The sequence below is a fragment of the Paramormyrops kingsleyae genome, chromosome 17, assembly GCF_048594095.1.
Source record: "Paramormyrops kingsleyae isolate MSU_618 chromosome 17, PKINGS_0.4, whole genome shotgun sequence".
In the NCBI taxonomy this organism is placed as follows: Eukaryota; Metazoa; Chordata; class Actinopteri; order Osteoglossiformes; family Mormyridae; genus Paramormyrops; species Paramormyrops kingsleyae.
Genome location: NC_132813.1, coordinates 8,792,541 through 8,810,799, shown reverse-complemented (window position 1 = coordinate 8,810,799; position 18,259 = coordinate 8,792,541). Strand labels below are relative to the sequence as shown.

Here is an 18,259-nt window from a genome sequence, read left to right as displayed (position 1 = left end):
AAAAGGGAAAAGATTATATTTCATAAATGATTAGATATTTCCTTTTTAATACATACATCAGGCCATCCTCTGGCAATGTCACACATTGTACTACTGTTAACAGACGCTGTTTTCTTAGACATGGCATGTCCAACGAACAGTTAACTGAAAGCTAGCAAATTTCTCTGGGAATGTCTTGCAAATATCATGTCACGGAGACACTGAGCGGCTTTTTCCTTGCAAGTAAGACAGTAGGACTCTGGGCAGTCCTGCAAAAACCACGTCTCGACATTCACAAACGTATCCGTCACAGGACCTGCAAGATGACATGTGAGAATGGACACGGAAATTCCTGAGACGTGTGCTGTTCATAGTGACTTCACCTGCACTATCTGTACATATAAAATTACACATTACAGACACACGCACACACATGCACACACCCAGCTACACAAAACGCAGACAAAAGCCACCATCAGTGAATGGTTCGTCATTTTGGTTTTTGAGCTATATGAAGAGGAGAAACATACAATATGCTTCAGCATTAAATATTCCATAAGTGACTGCTATGTAAATACATAAATGTGTTATTTTAAGTTAGAAGGAGTATTATTAAGGAATTTTGTTCAGTTTTAAGAAAAGAATATAAATTTCTCTTTAAATAATAAGACATTCAAACAATATGATACTTAATATTATTACTGTTTTAAATATCCTGTGAACTATATACAATTTGTGAGGTTCATTTTTCATCTGTGAATGTGCTTGGTCTCCATCACAGTCTATAGTAATGGCAGTGGCATAAAAATGAGCAAACGAGTGGTTTCAGCTTGTGCAACACAAGAGGGTGTATTCAAAATCACATACTTGTTTACTTGTTTAAATATAGTATGCAAAGTGAGCAGTATGGATGAGACAGTATGCAAACGGTACCCAAATGACATATAAATCTGCAAAATTCTGAAGGTGCAACTGATGGATGCTACACAAGGCCACTGGAGACGCAACCAGAGACGAAGGACGTCACTGCCTCGGAAATTTGTGTCAAGGTGGTGGAGGAAGTGCAGCCTCTGTACAAATTTAAGTAGAAAAGTAGTTATATAAGCTGATTCAAACATGTATTTTTTGTTGAGAGTTTTTAACTTTCATGGGGGTACAGCTACCCCATTGGTAAACATCCAGGTCAGGTGATACACAAGATGATGACTGCAGTGTGCCGGAGTGCATGCATACTGTTCTTATGCATACATACAGTGCACACTACAGTTGAGGAGTAGGCTTCTAATGAAATTCAGTATGTACTGTGTAAGTATGTGATTTCAGACACACCCAAAGATTCTCACTGGGTTAACAGGGAGTTGGAAACATCCATTAACAGTGGGGATTCCTGGGTCACAATCAGATTAGAGTAAGGAAATTCCACATGTGACAGTATTCTACATCAAAAGAAAACATCAAAGTACAATAACTGGAAAATAACAGACAGACACATACAAACAACTGAATGGTTACTATCCGTTAGTTCGGGGGCCAGATAATGAAGAATCGCCTTCCATTTTTACATAGCACTGTACTCTGCTGGGAGAGAAGGTCCATTCGGTATATTATTTCACCAGTTTTTTTTCTTGAGCAATGTGTAACATTGAGGATAGCTTTTACCGAAATGTCTGTTTTCAATAGAATAAATAGTCCGATAAGAACAGTAATAAGGTTAGCATGAGGGGTGCAGTAGGGGCACGGATACCCCGAGCGAACCAGAGGGTCTAGCACTTCACAAGGGCCCTTGAATGCGTAAAATTATAGAATTATATAATGGGGGAAGCCCAAGGTGACATTTTGTCGGGGTTCCCAGAATTTTTAGCTACGTCCCCCCCACCCCCCGCCACGCCACGCCTCCCACAATCATCCTGGAATTCTCCCACCGTTCCCCTCCACCCTCGTCAACGCTACCGGCAGCCGCAGCCTTCCACCACCATCTCTTCGTAGTTCTTGAGCACCACATGGTCCTGCTGGTCCAGGTAGAGCATGGCGATGGGGCTGAGGGACGTGGGCACGCAGCACGGCCGCGGCACGTCCCTGTTCACCGAGTTCACCAGCGTCTGCACCATGGCGTGGCTGGACGAGTTCATGTGGTCGGCCAGGGGGAAGCGACACTCGCCCAGGCAGAAGTAGGCATGGTAGCCACTGGGCGCCACGATCCACTTGTTCCAGCCCACATCACTGAAGTCTACGTAGAGCGGGTAACGCCGGCAGAGGTTCCGGGAAAGCTGCTGCAGCCTCGCCCCCTTTCCGCCATTTCGCTTCACCCTCTGCTCCCTCCGGCCCTGTCGCCTGCCTCTCCCCCAGTCCCCATTCCCATCCCGTCCCTTCCTGTGCCTCCTCTTTAGCTTCTTTCCCCCCTCTTGGCGGCCCGCAGAGCGAGCCAGGGTCTGGCCGCGCCCGTCATGACTGTAGGTCACCAATAGGGGTCTCTCCTGTGCCCAGCTGGGCTCGTTCTGTCCGGCCGCCCTACGCACCCTAAGTCGCTCACGCCTGAGCTCTTGTCCGGATGTTAGAGACCCGTTTAAGGGCGTCACCTCTATGACGAACTCCAGCAGTCCCGTCCGGTCAGAGGCGCTCTCAATCAGGTCTGAGTTGAGGGTGAAGCTCTCCCAGGAACTGCTCTCGCTGTTGCCGCTCTGGATGAGGCACCGTGATTCCAGCAGCGTGGTTCCCAAATCTGAGTGGTCCCCAGAGAGGAACAGGCTGACCCTGTGGTTACCAGCACTCCTCTTACCCACCCCGTGCAAAAGTCGGAGTTCCGCAGAGGTGACACGCTCATCCACCGGGATGGAGGAGATGTTGAACCTTATCCGGATGACGTCTGACGCCTGTGTCACATTCAGAGTGAGAGGCAAGGCATCGCTGGACTCTAACAGACAAGAAAATGACAAAACCCATTGTTGATCACCATGATGTCAGCTATACCATAATAATAATTTAACTGAAGATTCAGCACTAAGAACATTCCACAGCTATTATCAAACTCCTGGCAAAATATCTGTCATTCGGTTTCATTCTTTTAGTTTTGAGTTTTTCAAAAGCATAAGCTTTCTTTCGTAACACTCATACTATCTCTGAGACTTCATGGAGCCAAAACAGTATATAAATGCATATACACATTAACGCTTAATCAACAGCCATTCCGATTGTGTGGCCTTCCCACTCTATCTTCTGCGTGGTCATTGCCTTGGAAGCCAGATTAATAAAAAAAAAAAGCACGCAGTACCCAGCTGAAAAATCTGAGCTGGCTAAGAATTTCTATGGCGCCCAGTGATTGGATGTGTCTGGTGAGGTGCATTATGGGAAGTAATGGTTTGACTATGTCCCAAGTGGTCTCACCCATGTGGTGGAAGCTTCGCACTGTGTTAGCCCCCTGCACGTGCTGCACGGGGAAGCTAAAGTGAGGGTCCTCCACCAAGTGGTACTGCTGCTTGTGGAAGCGGTACAGATCCAGCAGGTACCGGGGAACGGGTGCTCCAGGCCGGGGAGTCGGGCGGGACCGCAGCCCCAGTCGAGTCAGCAAGAGGTTCTGAATGGATTGGGCCAGACTGGCCTCTCGCGGAGGCAGTGGGTCGCCGCCAGGGCTGATGGCGCCTCCCTGATGACCCGACAGGACCTGAGGTAGCAGCAGGACCATCAGTACCACAAGGTTAGCAGGGGACATTGTGGATCTGGTGAAAGAAGGTGGGAAAACAGACAAAGGTTAAGGTCAGGCTTTGAAGTTCCGAAACCACAGATGCACGCTTTTTGGTAATCTTCAGGACTTTATCGTATTTAGTGCATGCTCCTATAACGATATAAAGATGTGGTCAGTACTAAAACTAGCTACACCAACCATATGCCAAAACAATGTGACACAAAAGAGCTAAATTATTAAGTCCAAGCATTTATTATCATTGGTAAATAAAGCTTAAAGCAGTGTACTCGGTTGCATGTCATTTTGCACAAAGACTGTCACACAGTTTTGACCCTGAGATAAGTCCTTTAATTCTCAAAGTCCCTCCTTAGAAACAGGAATAAAATTTCTGTCAACCCCACATTATTTCACATGTAATCCTCCACAAGGGGCAAGAACTATTCCTGGTCTGTGGTTTTCTGTTTGTTTGAAAGATACACTTGAAGACTACAGCCTGGCTGGGAAAACAGCCCATGTCCTCACGTCAATATTCTGGCAAAGAAGCTAAGACGAAAATTAGGATTCAGATCTGAGATTTTAAAGTTAATATTACCCCTCTTCAGACCATAACCTGGATCCCAATAAGTCATCCCTATTAGTAACATTATTATTACTGCGAAAGAAATCTTCAATGACACCTCCGCTGGGAAGTTGGTTGTGAGTTCGGACAGCTTTTAACACCTAAAAGGGAGCGTGGAACCCAAAAATAAAGCACGCATATGTATGTTCGCGCAACAAAGGCTGTCTTCGTTTCGTTATAATACTGTTGCGACAGCATTATTAAAAAAAAACAAAAAACAGCAATTTCACTGCATCCAGATGCTGCATGGAAAGATCCCGAGAGAACCAGAAAGAAACATTGTATGACGTATCTCAACTTCGAGTGTGATACCAGGAGAAGGATAAAGCAGACAGGACCGACCAGCTATCCCTCAAAGTACGAAGAGCGAACCGAATAAAGCACCCCTGACTTTAGGTGGAGTCCACACGGGGATAAAGAGAGGACACCTCAACCCGCTTTAGGTTCAGCTCTTCACCCCCGCACTCTTACCACCGCCTACCTTAACAATCCAGGAGGGAAAAAAACACTCTAAAGTTAATTTGGCATCTTCAGGCAGAGAATTCCAACACCCCCCCCCCCCAACCCCCCGCCCTCCCACATCCTGTGAGCCATTCGTCTTGCTCTGCGTCATCCCTGTGATTGCTTTTCCTCCAAGTCCTCCCTCTGCCCCAGGAGGTGCACTAATCAAGAGTGCACAAGGCTGCCATCACCTCCACCGGAGTGCCACCCAGCCTCTCGTTAATGCACCTTGGTTGACTCTCCCAGAACTATGACACCAAGACAACAACACCCCCCCCCCCCCACCTCAAGGCCATACGCAACCTGTTGGGCAGTGACGGGGACCATGGGTCCATCATCACTGCCCGTGGGCTCTTATCTCATTCGCCAGGCCTGTGTTTTTTCTTCTGTCTGGAACTCACTTCTCCTGGGGTTCAAAGGCATTTCATGTGTGTTTTTCAGACCCGAAATGGATGGTGTTTTTGCGGAAGACCACCACAGGGCACGTGGCAGAGAGGCAGCCGGAGGGTCACGCCAGTCAGGCTGATTTACCCGACGCCGCTCCCTTTGTGCCACACGTTCCTTTCCTGTTGTGTCCCTCACCTTCCTTTGGCCTCCCTCTCCCTCTCGAGCTGGATCTCCCCCGATGGTGCCCCGAAACTCCATCTGCACCTCTACTCCCTCATACACGTCTGTCCGTCTGCGTGGGCCCGTCTGCCAGCCGGATGCAGCCGCTCCCCTCCCACCGTCTCACTTTCCCGACAGTGTGATTAACTGGAGTGCCTTTTGCTTTTTGCCTCACCGGTGCTATAACGCGATACGCATATATAACGCCATCCCTCTTTGTGTTGGCAGGCGCATTTATGAATGGGAGCAGGACTTCTGTATGCTGGGCCCAGGAGTATGAACAATATTAATCACATGTCAATGAATGGAAGACAGCATGGAACCTGGATTAGATAGATAGATAGATAGATGGATGGATGGATGGATGGATGGATGGATGGATGGATGGATGGATGGATGGATGTAAGTCACTTCTTGCAGCATGTGATGGATGAAATCATGGCAAGGTAGCCTGAACTAGCCTAAGTAGCCCTGAACTCTGGTTTCATTAAAGCATATTAGCATTGTGCTGTACTTGACCTCAGCCTCAGTGATTAAGATGCTAATGCTAACGGCAGTGAGGCCAAGACTACATGCCGCCCCCCCCCACCTATGCCTGACGATGATTGTCATCCCAGAATGGAAACCAGGGGCAAGCGGCTGCCCATGTGGCTTTGGGTAACTGTGTGCCCTCACCCCCCCACCCCCCCCTCTGGGGACGACTCCCTAACAAACAGAGAAGTGAATCCCGAGCCCCAACACCAAGGTAAGGTGTTGCCATCGAGAAACAACCCCCCCCCCCAATTATAGCAGCTAATATATACACAGCCTCACACAGCACTGTGGGGTTCACCTTCCCAGCTCATCATCTGGCACACGCTCGTCACTACACCCTCAGCCGGTGGGTTTCACACGTGCTGTAACACCACCATATATGCAAACAAAGCTTTTTGTTCTGTTTTAAACATGTATTTCTAATTTATATATCAATGCCATTCATTTGCTTAGCAGATTATTTCACCTGAAGGGACTCACACTACTATCATTGTAACTCAAATAACTCAGATTAAGCATGTTGCTTACAGGCCTGGATGTGGTGGTTACTGCTCTGATCACATACAAATTCACTGGTTTTACCTTAAACATTTCCCATTCCTATAAACTGTACTATCTATGCACACACGGGCTGTCGACGCAGTTAATTTTATGTGCTACAGCTTTTATGAGCTGTAACAAGAGGGAAGTCCCAGGACTTCAGAGAATATTGTGAAATGTGTCAGGTGACTCCAAAGCACACCTGATTCCTACTGAATAGAGAGCAAATGTTCACCAAGCACAACGCTGATGAAAAAATCTCATTGTACAGAACGCAATTTACATCAATGCACGTCTGCATGGTTCCCACATTCCAGCACCTTTTCACCCTGCAATCACAGTGCAATAGGTAAATGTGATTGTGTGTGTGTGAGGACTTACTGTGGGCAGCTAATAGCTTGCATGGCACAGCTACAGCACTCGGGTTAAATGCCGTGTGTGCATGTGTGTATGTGTGTGTGTGTGTGTGTGGGTGTGAGAGAGAGAGAGAGAGAGATGTGTCCAGTACTCACATCCAGGAACAGTAGGAAGCTCGTAGAGTCCATGGCTTGTCCTTGCACTCCAGCGTTACAGACCACGCTCCTACAGACCACACTCCTACAGACACCCTCCTCTCTCTCCTGCCCCTTGTAGGTGTTGCAGAAAACAGCCACACTCTCTCCCGCTCAGTCGCTCTCTCCCTCTCTTTCTTTCTTCCTGCTTTTCGCCGTCCTGCTGAAAGCCCAGTGAGGATGAAGACACCCTTCCTCTCATCCCTGTCGCAGTGTCCCAGCTCCAGGCCACCCAGCTCAACCCCTCATCCTGTTACCACAGCCCATAAAAAGCAGCTTCCCTTCGCTGACCTCTGCGGCCTCTCTGCCGCCCACACTCCTGCCTGCCAAACTACAGAACAAAGAAAGGATAAGTGAGAGCAAAGCTAAAACAAGCTTCTTTAAGCAAGCAAAACTTGCAGCTGAATACTTCTATCACTCCCTCTCTCTTTCTTGCTTATTTCTTGCCTCTCTCTCTCTTCCTCCTCCCCCTTTTTCCTCTCTCTCTCTCGCTCTCTCTCTCTCTCTCTTTCTCACTCTGCCTCCCTCCTTCTCTCTCTCTCTCTTATGCTGAGTTGGAGACCCAGCTGGTAAACTCAGCTTAACTCTAATTGACTTTCCTGCCTGTCTGGATCCTCCCTGATAGTGATGTCACTGTGGCAAACCCATGCACTCGCACACACGCGCGCACACACACACACGCACGCACACTCACACACATGCTTCTCGAGATAAGGCCGGGCCGGGGCAGGCCTGAGGGGACGTCCACCCCTGTCGTGGTTCCTCTCGCTCTTGGTCATTCTTGAGCTGTATTGGAACAGGTGCTAGGACAGAAATCAGATGACAAAACAAAGTTAGTCCATTTTGAAACTACATAAAATTTATATGTCTTCCTGAGACCCAAGGAAAAAAGTGTCCTTCAATTATAGGTTATTTGTCTTTGGAGGAAATCAGACATCTTACAATTTAGATTTTTTCAAATTTATTTTTATTTTTAATTTCACAGCATGTCCTCTTTAGTGTACAACAGGAATAAATATGTTTCTTCAAATAAGTGAAAAGATAGATGCAAAAACAACACGTCCACTACAATGGACATAAATGAATGGGTGGGGTCTCAGGAGGTTACAAAAGGAATAAAGTATCATTTCTAAAGGTCATTTCTAAACCTCTCCCAAAGTCACTCCAGTATTTGCAAGCACAATGCAATACACCCACGTATTTCTTCACTCGACCACTGGCACATCTCATATGGCTAATCAATACTTCAATTACTTTTTTCATTCATTAAAATAATTAATTAAGTGAGCTGAATGTGAAATGTAACAAGCACATGGGATGGCTGAGGTGCCCCTGAGGAGAGGTTTGGGAACTGAAGCGGTGTAGCCATCCAACAAGATATCTGCAACTTCTTGGAGAATGAAGGAAATTCTTGTTAGTTTTTATTGTGTTACTTTTAATTTGCACATCTTCTAATGTTAAATTGTGTTTTTTGTTCTGAGCACATATATACTGCCCAGATAAATAGCCTTAAACATTTCCTTTGATTGCCTAAGACTTTGGCAGAGTACTGCATATATATTTTTACACACTGTATTGAACTCTCATTATTCTTTTACTATATAGATGTACAATACATACACCATTTCAGTTTCACACCATGCATGTATAGCACAATGCTTCTTCCACTTGTTTTGTCCCAAATTAGATGCCAAACTGCATTCATCGACTGAGTATTTGTACTTTGTTTGACAACAATAAAATTGAAACTAATCTGAATGTAATCTGATTATTGCTTGACAACCCCCCCCCCCCAAAAAAAAAACTTTCACCCTTTTAACATAGCTCCCCCCCACACCCCCACCCGGGAATGGGATAAGCAATCTGCTATCCCCCTCCCCTCCATGGCACACCCTTTGGATGCACAGTGGTCGTAGCTCTGTACTTGGGAGGCACCCCCCCACACACACACATATTCAAAAAGCTTTGTGTTTTGCTTTGAGAAGTGCCTTCAAAAGAGCACCGGTGTCTACTGTGCCGCTGCTCATCCTCCGTGAACTTCTGATCCTGCTCTGACAGCGTGGAACAGTGAGACCTCAGTAAGCGTCAACACCTTCAAAAGGAGTCCAGATGTACGGAAAGGGACAGATGTAAGATCTCCAAGTCTGGGTCAAGGATGCTGGCTAATCGAAAGCACAAGTGAGCGATCATCCTACAGGGCCTTGATGAACGGGCTGCAGACACTGCCTGACCTGACACAGGGAACTAATGTGCGAGAGTTTTGTTTACAACAGAGCTTCTCTGTGCCGTGTGTTTCAGTAGGGTTTTCATTAAATTCTTACCAACCTCAACAACGGAAACGTAACAAGGCCAGAACCAAGCTTTATCAATCTGAAACCTGTTTGCGACCTGATACCCAATTAAAACAATTCAATCTTGACAATGTTCATAACATAGCGTAACGTAATGTAAAGTAACGTAACATAAACGAACGTAAATTGGCTTTATGTGAGGTCATCCTTCAGTTTTCCAAAACAGGTGATTCAGTGCAAAGTTGTGCAGAGCATGAAACTGAACCCGTGATGCTGTGGGTAATGGGTAGGGGACAGTATTAAGAAAGTCATCATTTCAGCAGAAACTCAAGGTTTTCATTGGTTTTTAAGCATGCAAACTCTTTAATATTCTTTCTCATCATTCCAGCCTTGCATTCTCAAGTGAGAAGCAAAGTTTTTTTTTAATAACATATTTATAGCACTGTGCTTATAGTGTTCCTGTGAAAACCTGCTTCCAAGTCGACCCAATGGGCTTATTAAAAATATTAGCTTGACCCAGATCCAACGGGTCCTGATGAGTTTAGGTCATTTATCAAAGCTCCGCCTTTGAGCCGTGACGGCCTGTATTGTTCCAGTAATGCGATGGCTGTGCACTGTTGCCACGTTTCGGGTCTCCGAGGGGGCGGCGAGGAGGTCACTTTCACTCCCAAACATTTCTTAGAGTCAGACCTCATGGAGTAAAAAACAGATTCTCACTGACTTGTTTTCCACTCGACGGAAAAGATGGCCTCTGCATCTGGTCCAAATACACCTACGGCCAGATGGGCCCGGGGGATTACGGAGCGAAAGGTTGCCTGTTCTCAGCTTCGCTCTCACCTCCTTCTCGCTTTGCCATTTCTTGGAGCTCGCAGAGTGTAAAAATCGCAGTCAGCCACCAAGAGAGGAGGAAAGGAGGTGAGGATGGGGATCCCAAATGCAGGGAGGGACTCTGCACTCACAGCTGGACGGTGCACACAATATGTGTACAACTGTGGGAAGCGTATTTATGATTAGAGCTTTCACCTTTTAGGGGTTTGAACCCATAAGCAGGTGGTCTGCAAACAGCTGTGCTACTCATTGCCTCCGATGGGGCCTCTGAATATATTTTAATACAACCCAGGGTCCTATTAAAGCAAAATTCAGATCCCACACACAAATAACAAACTTGCCACCGATTTTCACTGGCACTCAAAAAAAGTGGCAATTAATTTAAGTTATTTTACTGTGGTTTTCTAGCTATAAAACACGAATGGAAGACACTAAAGCTTCTTGGATTTCAGCATTTGTCAACCTGGTTAATGAACAAACATTTGTTACGCAACAAAGACACTTAACATTTGATCACATCACTGTCGGATGAACTTGCGTTGGCAACCATTAGCATTAGAGGCAAGAATATACGCAGTGATTCTCCAGAAGCAGGGCATGAATTCTGGCACCGCCTGGTCATTAGAAGAACAGCAAGAGGTGGAAAGGCACTTTTCTGCTAAGTAATACAAATATAAAATACACACAAAATATCCACTTACATTCCCAAAAACCAACTATAATCTCTCCCTGTTGAAAGCTTAGACCTCTCTGAGTGATATGTACTGGGCATTCTTTTTATGGCACCAAGAAATACATTTTTGCTCGTTTGTATACATCTGCTGTATCAGATGGAAATTCTTTTTTGGGAGGTAGGGACTTTGTTAAAAAGGTTGTTGCTAAAATGTATTTTTTTTCTGTGTAAGTCATTCATTTCTGTTTCAAATCGTGCAGCCTTTTTTGGTGACATCTCTAACTCATGGGAGGTCCTCCTGCAGGCGAAGGGAAACTGTGAAGAAGATCATCCTATTTAAGTCACGTCTGTCTGCTCTTTGGTCCACAGCGGGAACGGGGTCCTGTGTAGGGTGGGGGCAACGGCAGCGGGGGAAGGAATTCAGTAATATTGCGCACACACACACACACACTCACAGGCAAGCTCAACAGTAACAGGAATTCCAAAGTGCATTTTTGCAGAGATAAGATTCCTTTCCCCTGAGTTCACTGGTTGGGAGACGGAGCTTGTGGGGCGGAAATGGTTGTGGAGAGGCTGGTAGGAGTTTTACCCATTCCTCTCATTTGGACATCTGCGGCAAACCCGACCCCCCCCCCCCCCCCCACTTCAGCCTAAGTACCCCTGCTGTACACGCAATGTATTGCTTGAAAATGCAGTGTTTGCTGAAGAACTTCCAGCGTAAACTCTGCAAACATTTGCCGCACTCTCCTCTCCAGTGTCCACATGGTGAAGCTCCGCCCCCTAGGTCATACCTTCTCAGCTTGTGGCAGTGATGTAATCACCACAAACATTGGGAACAAGGTTGCCACGGTGAAGTGGGCTGAGAGGGGAGGGGCTATTGTTTTTGTCCTTGATATCAAGTTTTAATAACATAATATGTGGAAGGGATGCAGGTGACGTGGTGCATTTATTTCCTGGAAGTCACATGTGTGGAATAACAAATAGCTAAGAAGATTCACTGAGTCGATCGGCGGTCCTGGGGATCCATAACTATTTGATTCCATTTGTTGAACTATTGTAATGAACGTTATTCGTTTTTTTCTCTAGAGAATATCAGAACAATACAACCAATCCTCATTTAGTAACAGTACAGTACAGATGCTCCCTGGGTTAGGATGTTCCGTGTTACGTCAGCTTTACGATGGGTATTCTAATTCCATTCCGTTTTTTTTTTACTTTCAGTACATTATTGAATAAATTACATGAGATATTCAACATTTTATTATAAAATAGGCTTTGTGTTATTGACTTTGCCCAACTGTATGCTAATCTAAGCATGTTTAAGGTAGGGTACTACCTTAATACTAATATTTCATTTACTTTTTTAATTAATTAACTTAATTGATTTAGTGAGCTGGTGGTGAAATGTAACAAATACATAGAATGGCTGTGGTTTTCCTGAGGAGAAAATTTCTGTCCAATACATGCATTTACACCCAAACTGTCATACGCCAGTCAACGTCACACGCTGGAGTGAGAGAGATCTTTGAAGTAAAATGTACAAAATGTTGTTTAAAAAAATGTCCAGCCATGAAGAAAAAGAGAAACTGAGAATGGAAGGCTGTAGTGAATTTGCACGTACAGTCGCGGTCACGCCTGGGCTACCGTGATTTTCACTTAGCGACCATTTTACTAGTCGTCGGAACGGAACTCGGTCACTAAATGAGGAGAGGATGCATATAGGCAGATGGGAAGCCAAAGTGATTAAACATAAAGACCTATCATGTATCATGTGACATTTTCTACATAAATTCCATTTAGGAGTATCTTGAGATAGGGGAGCGAAAAAGCTAAGGTTTATGGTGACTTAATAAGCATTCTGGGCTTTACTTTTTTCATGAAGTGCTGTTTACTTTGTCTCCAAAAGCTGCAGCCTTTGTATCGTAAGCCTCTGGCAGCTCGACAGCTGATCCAGATGGACAGCAGCCCTCAAGTCTCTTTGCGGCTGCTGTTGCTGACAAGGAGCTGAGCTATAAGAGGTACCCCCTCCCCCAGCAGCCCCCATGCTGCTCTTATGAACAGCATGAGTGCAGTGCCGTTGTCCAATGAGATGGCAGAACTCTGAAAAGGACCGGCAATAAAAGCCTGACAAACAGTAATAACATTTAGGTCACCTGGTCTAACTCCCACAAAACCTCGTATAGTTTTTATCTAGTAGTAAATATTGCATAATGTAGCTACCTTAATAACTGCAGGTAAAAATCATATAATCGTGTCCCTGCAGATATACTTTCAATTTGTGTCTAATCTTAAATCTTAACGAGGGTTTGAGAATTCATGATGAGCAGTTTAATAAAAGGTCAGTTTTGTGCTCGTGTTTTTTCATCAGCATTAATGTTCATTTTTATTAGCAGTTGTGGCCACACATTCATTTCTTGACTGGAGGAGATATTCCTACATGACACTGTGATTTCTGTTCTGTGTTTTTGTATTTTAACTTACTCCACGAATAACTTGATATTTTAATAAATATTCACAGGGACATTAAAGCAAGAAAATTACTTGCAGTGATAAGCAATTTTATGCAAGTCTCATTTACATGTCATGCATCAAAACATTCAAGTAGTATTTAACCATGTGATATGTACAATATACCCATATCGAATAAAAATAACTATTTGATCAGACTTTTTTGGTTTATTTTGTATTGCTTTAAAGTGGTACTGCATCTTTACATCTTTATGACTGTGATCATAAATACATATGATAACTAATAAACTAATATACAGAGCGGCTAGTACAGGACCCCACACACACACACACACACACACACACATATATACACTATGTGCCTGCCAGAGCTCCCCTTCCTCTCTGAATCTGGTTTAACTCCTGTTCCCCTCCCCTGGTCACAAATTACATCACCTAACATCAGAACCAGAACGGATCCTTAAAAATACCTGAGATGTGCCCCCCCCCCATGCTTACTCATGTGCCCTTTTTACAGTAATTTCAAGGGTTTGACTTGCTCCCCCAGGCACCAAAATGAGGGTGATTAAACCCCTTGTGAATTTCTAACCTCACCTTCTCGCATCGGCCGCTCTCTTCCTGACAGAGATAGCACTGTGCTATCAACACGCTCCTTTCCGGAAAGCTCTGTGTCACACAACTGACTCGAGTCCTTAGATGAACGTGTCTGCTCTCCTTCAACAAGCATGTCCCCTAACAGCAGGGGCCCAGTTAGACAAAACGACGACTCCCAAACTCACTCAGTCCATTTTTTACTGTTCGTGAGATTAAGACCTCTAAAAACCAAAAGTCAGGCGCCTCATCATATAGTACAGTACTGGGAACCAAATAATCCAATGCAGAACTTTTGTTAAATTTCCAAAACTCATTAAGTCCACAGAATTTTTCTCGGAAACTTATCCACTGGACTGAGTGAGTTTTGCAAATTTGCTCGACAATTGGATACACAGTTTTATATAATGCTGGAATAACGGACAGATCCTTAATTCACAGGCAGCAGCAGTTAAAGTGTCTGTCTCTCTCGCTGTAGAGTTTATGGAACGTTAGAATACAGGCATTCCCTGAGTCACGAACGGACTGTCGTAAAGTCTATTACATTAAAAATTCACTACTTGGTGATGCTCATGCAAACATCCATCTATCTATAACCGCTTAGCAAAATCAGGATGCTGGAGTCGGCATAGGACACAAGGCTGGAGAGCACCCTGGACAAGATGCCAGTATATTGCAGTGCTTACATTCACAACAAGCAATTCAGGGACATCCATTCACCTAACTGCATGTCTTTTACTGCCAATAACCAGAATACCCAGAGGCAATGTTTTTGATATTATTTACTACTGCTACAATGACATTTCTCTGCAGTACAATGTTTTTCAAGGATTTCTGTTCTTCTCTGGGCCCTTTTCCAACTCCATGTGCCATAAAGCCAGGACTAAATGGGGATATTTGTTCCATGATATATCACAGGAGCACCAAACGCATATCCTCCATCCAAAATTTTAGCCCAAAGCCGCCCATCTTTTATCCACTTATCGGGTCAGGGTTGCAGGGGGGGCCTGGAGCCAATCCCAGGCAGCACAGGACACAAGGATGGGGAACAGTCTGGATGGGATGCCAGTTTGTCACAGGGCATTTACATGCACACATTAAAGGCACTACGTCGCTTCACTGCATGTCTTTGGACTCCAGGAAGAAACCAACGCAAACAAACATAGAGCACACCATCACACCCACAATGACAGGTAGTCCGCCCCACCAGTAGACCACAGGAAACAGGTAAGCACTGGGACTGCTGACAGCCAATTGAGGTGTGCAAGGAAGGAAATTCAGATGCGGAGAACTAGAGGAACAGGAATGGGAAACAGGACACAGGGACTTGAAAATGGGACTGATATATGAGAAGGCAAAACCAGAGCACTACAAACCTGATCTGGGCAAATCCGTACCACTGCCAGCTTATCAAGACCCAGAGACAAGATACTGGCAGCCAGAAGACAGAGACAAAACTCTCACAAACAAAAACAGTCCCACATACAAGATTGAGGACCAGAGGTAGATAGTTCAGGTCCAGAAAGTAAAAATCCAGACTGTGATTTTGTTTTAAGCAACCAGTTGAGTACTCTGATGACTGTAACTCTTTCTGCTCAACTGATTGGTTGGTCTGGATTTTTACTTTCTGGACCAAGACTTTCCACCTCTGCTGAGGACAGAGCTGGACTGAGATTGAGTGACAAGAAAGCTCACCACTCAATCTAAGTAGAACTTGGAACGTCCTAACAGTTCAGAGCAAGGTCACACTAACCTTGTTGAATCCCATAATCACCAAAGCAGCAATGGAAGTGTAACAAATATTATTGAACTCATAGTTTCTTTTCTGTCTCTCCTCTAACAAAACAAGAGCAGCTAAAGTTTTTATTAGAATTAGGGCAATTACCATAGTAGCACAACAGTCCAGAGACAATGTGTGTGTGTGTGTGTACTGATAACATGTATCTTCTTTTATCACTGCCAGCTGAATCAAGTAAATAAAGATTCATCAGGCGTTTCAGCTCTTCTGGCTTTCATTGGGCAGCTTACCATCTTTTTTTTCAAGCTAACGGAGGTGAAACTCAAGGACCTTGAGCGTGTCCCTTTTCTGTCATCGTGTGTGACTTGCAGTGGTGGACTCCAACCCCATGTCACCGTGAAACCAGCATGCTTAGTCTCCACAATCAATGGGCAATGATCAGCTCCGCAATTAACTTAATCTCACCGGCTGTTTATCTATGGAATGAGCAGCGTGTACACAAACCGTAAAAGAGCCGTCCTATTCCAATGACTGGAGGCATAGAGGGGACTTTTCACTCGGGGGGGGGGGGGGGGGGTAGGAATAACAGGAAGCAACCCCCCCCCCTGTTGATATAAACCTGGCTGGCCCTACGAAATAGATAAATAAGTGAGAAACCCAAAGCAGTAGAATCTAAAAACCAAGGACTCCTCAATCCAAACAGGAACACCTGCAGCCCCCCTGGACCGGCTCCGTTGTCATGACGCTGGCTTGCGTTGTGTGTAAACAGTTTATAGTGGAGCTGGTGGGTCAGGGGGGAAAGGAGAAGGGAAGGACAGAGGTCCAAGGAAGACTCAACTCATAGAGCCTAGAGAGTTGGGCAGAGAGAACCTTGAGAAGACATAAGTCGTTTTTCCAGCCAGTGCTGGGTGAACAGACGGGAACCCCCTCACAGGATACCGTACGGCTTGCCAAATTCGGCATGACCCGCAGAGGATGTGGTGTAGCCTTCTGCTCAACTATGACCGGCCTAGACATAGCAGAAACCGTGCATAAACTTAACAGCCCACAGTTAACAGATTTTGTGCTTCTGAGCAGCCCGAGATGGTTTTAAGGTTTAGTTCAAAGCACTTCCGCCTGTAGCGTGACCGTATTTCGGAAAATTAACTTGAAAAGCCATCTGTACGGTCATTTTGTCTTTAAGCCAATAAGCTGAAAAATCAATTGCCCCTCCCCCCCACACTAAAGAGTTACAACTGAGGAAGTGAATTAATGTATATTGTCGACATATAAATTGCATTTAAAAAATTTATAGACAGACCTCAGGTAGGTTTGCATACGCAGAGTTTTCAGAATTTGCTAGGCATAGTGTACGAATGAATGAATGAATGAATGAAAGTTGCATTAATACAGCACTAAAATACCAGCAATCTGTACATTAATCTGTTATGTATTTGGAATTCCAACAAAGCGGGTTCATGTTGCACGGCAGTGATGCCCTCAGATATCCCCGTATGGCAAAGGCGATACCCAGCATGGTGCCAGACAAGGATAGGCCAGACTAGCGGAAGAGGCAGAGGGCACAGAAGTCAGAGTGGGAATGCATGTGTGTGCGTGTGTGTATGGGGGGGGGGGGGGTCGACAAACTATGTACATTATCTCAGTCATGTGTTTACCCAGACTCAGATTCCTGGATATGATCAGTAAATAAGCGGCTGGAGAGAGACGTGCCCTGGGACCAAGCCAGAGAGCAACCCTTGCCTCCCCCCCCCACCAGCAACAGGACTTAAAATGGCAGAAGTTGAGGCAAGGGTTTAGCCAGGGAAAGGGAGCTCCCCCCCCCACCACCACCACCACCACAGACTAGACCATTCGTGCCAAGTAAGGGCTGCCAGCCAGGGTTGATGGCCAGTGGGAGGGAAAGGACTCGGTGAAAAGGACGCGATCAACATACTCAAGACTGTTATTTGGTCGCTCTACAGCTATACTGTACTGTACTATAATACACTGTATACTATACTGTACTGTACCATAATACACTGTATACTATACTGTACTGTAGTATAATACACTGTATACTATACTGTACTGTACTATAATACACTGTATACTATAATGTACTGTAGTATAGTACACTGTATACTATACTGTACTGTACCATAATACACTGTATACTATAATGTACTGTACTATAATACACTGTATACTATACTGTACTGTAGTATAATACACTGTATACTATAATGTACTGCCCAGTAGGGGCGCAGTGGGGGTGCTGGCAGCCTGACCGATTCATGGGACACATTTTACAGGGGGCCTTGGACATGTAAAATTATTAATTTTATTGGGTAGGGGGCTCAAGGTGACATTTTGTCAGGGGGGCGAGAATTTCTATCCCCGTCCCTGCTGCCCTGGCATCCATGCTGGGTCGTCATGGAGATTTTGGGCTGGGCAAACGTACCAAACGCATTCTGTGGACATTGGTGTGGCACAGATGGTGGCTTTTATGCAGAAGGTGAGGGTGAGTCACTCTGGAAGGAAGGAAGGAGAGCAAGCAGGTGGACTCGCGTCTGTCAGACACGGGGGAAGTGGACTGATGTCCTTATCCTGACATAAGAGTGTGTGAGGGGGGGGGGAGGTGATGCAGGGGGACCATCATGAGGGAGAACTTTTGGGGGGGG

General features: G+C 45.3%; 1 protein-coding gene across 1 annotated transcript; it reads right to left on the bottom strand.

Annotated features, from left to right (window-relative positions):
• Positions 1–7,254, bottom strand: bmp16 (bone morphogenetic protein 16). Its single transcript, XM_023813817.2, has 3 exons — positions 6,971–7,254; positions 3,361–3,692; positions 1–2,890 (listed from the first exon to the last, which is right to left on the bottom strand). Exons 2-3 carry the CDS (start codon positions 3,683–3,685, stop codon positions 1,926–1,928), a joined length of 1,290 nt encoding a protein of 429 aa, XP_023669585.1. The 5' UTR covers positions 3,686–3,692; positions 6,971–7,254; the 3' UTR covers positions 1–1,925.
• Positions 7,255–18,259: the final 11,005 nt, after the last annotated feature.

What these genes read in the sequence shown, in the direction of transcription:
- bmp16 (XM_023813817.2), bottom strand. Translation starts at nt 3,685, where the DNA reads ATGTCCCCTGCTAACCTTGTGGTACTGATGGTCCTGCTGCTACCTCAG. An exon ending in GCGAAGCTTCCACCACATGG is followed by an intron (nt 2,891 to 3,360) that starts GTGAGACCACTT and finishes CTTGTCTGTTAG; the next exon opens with AGTCCAGCGATGCCTTGCCT.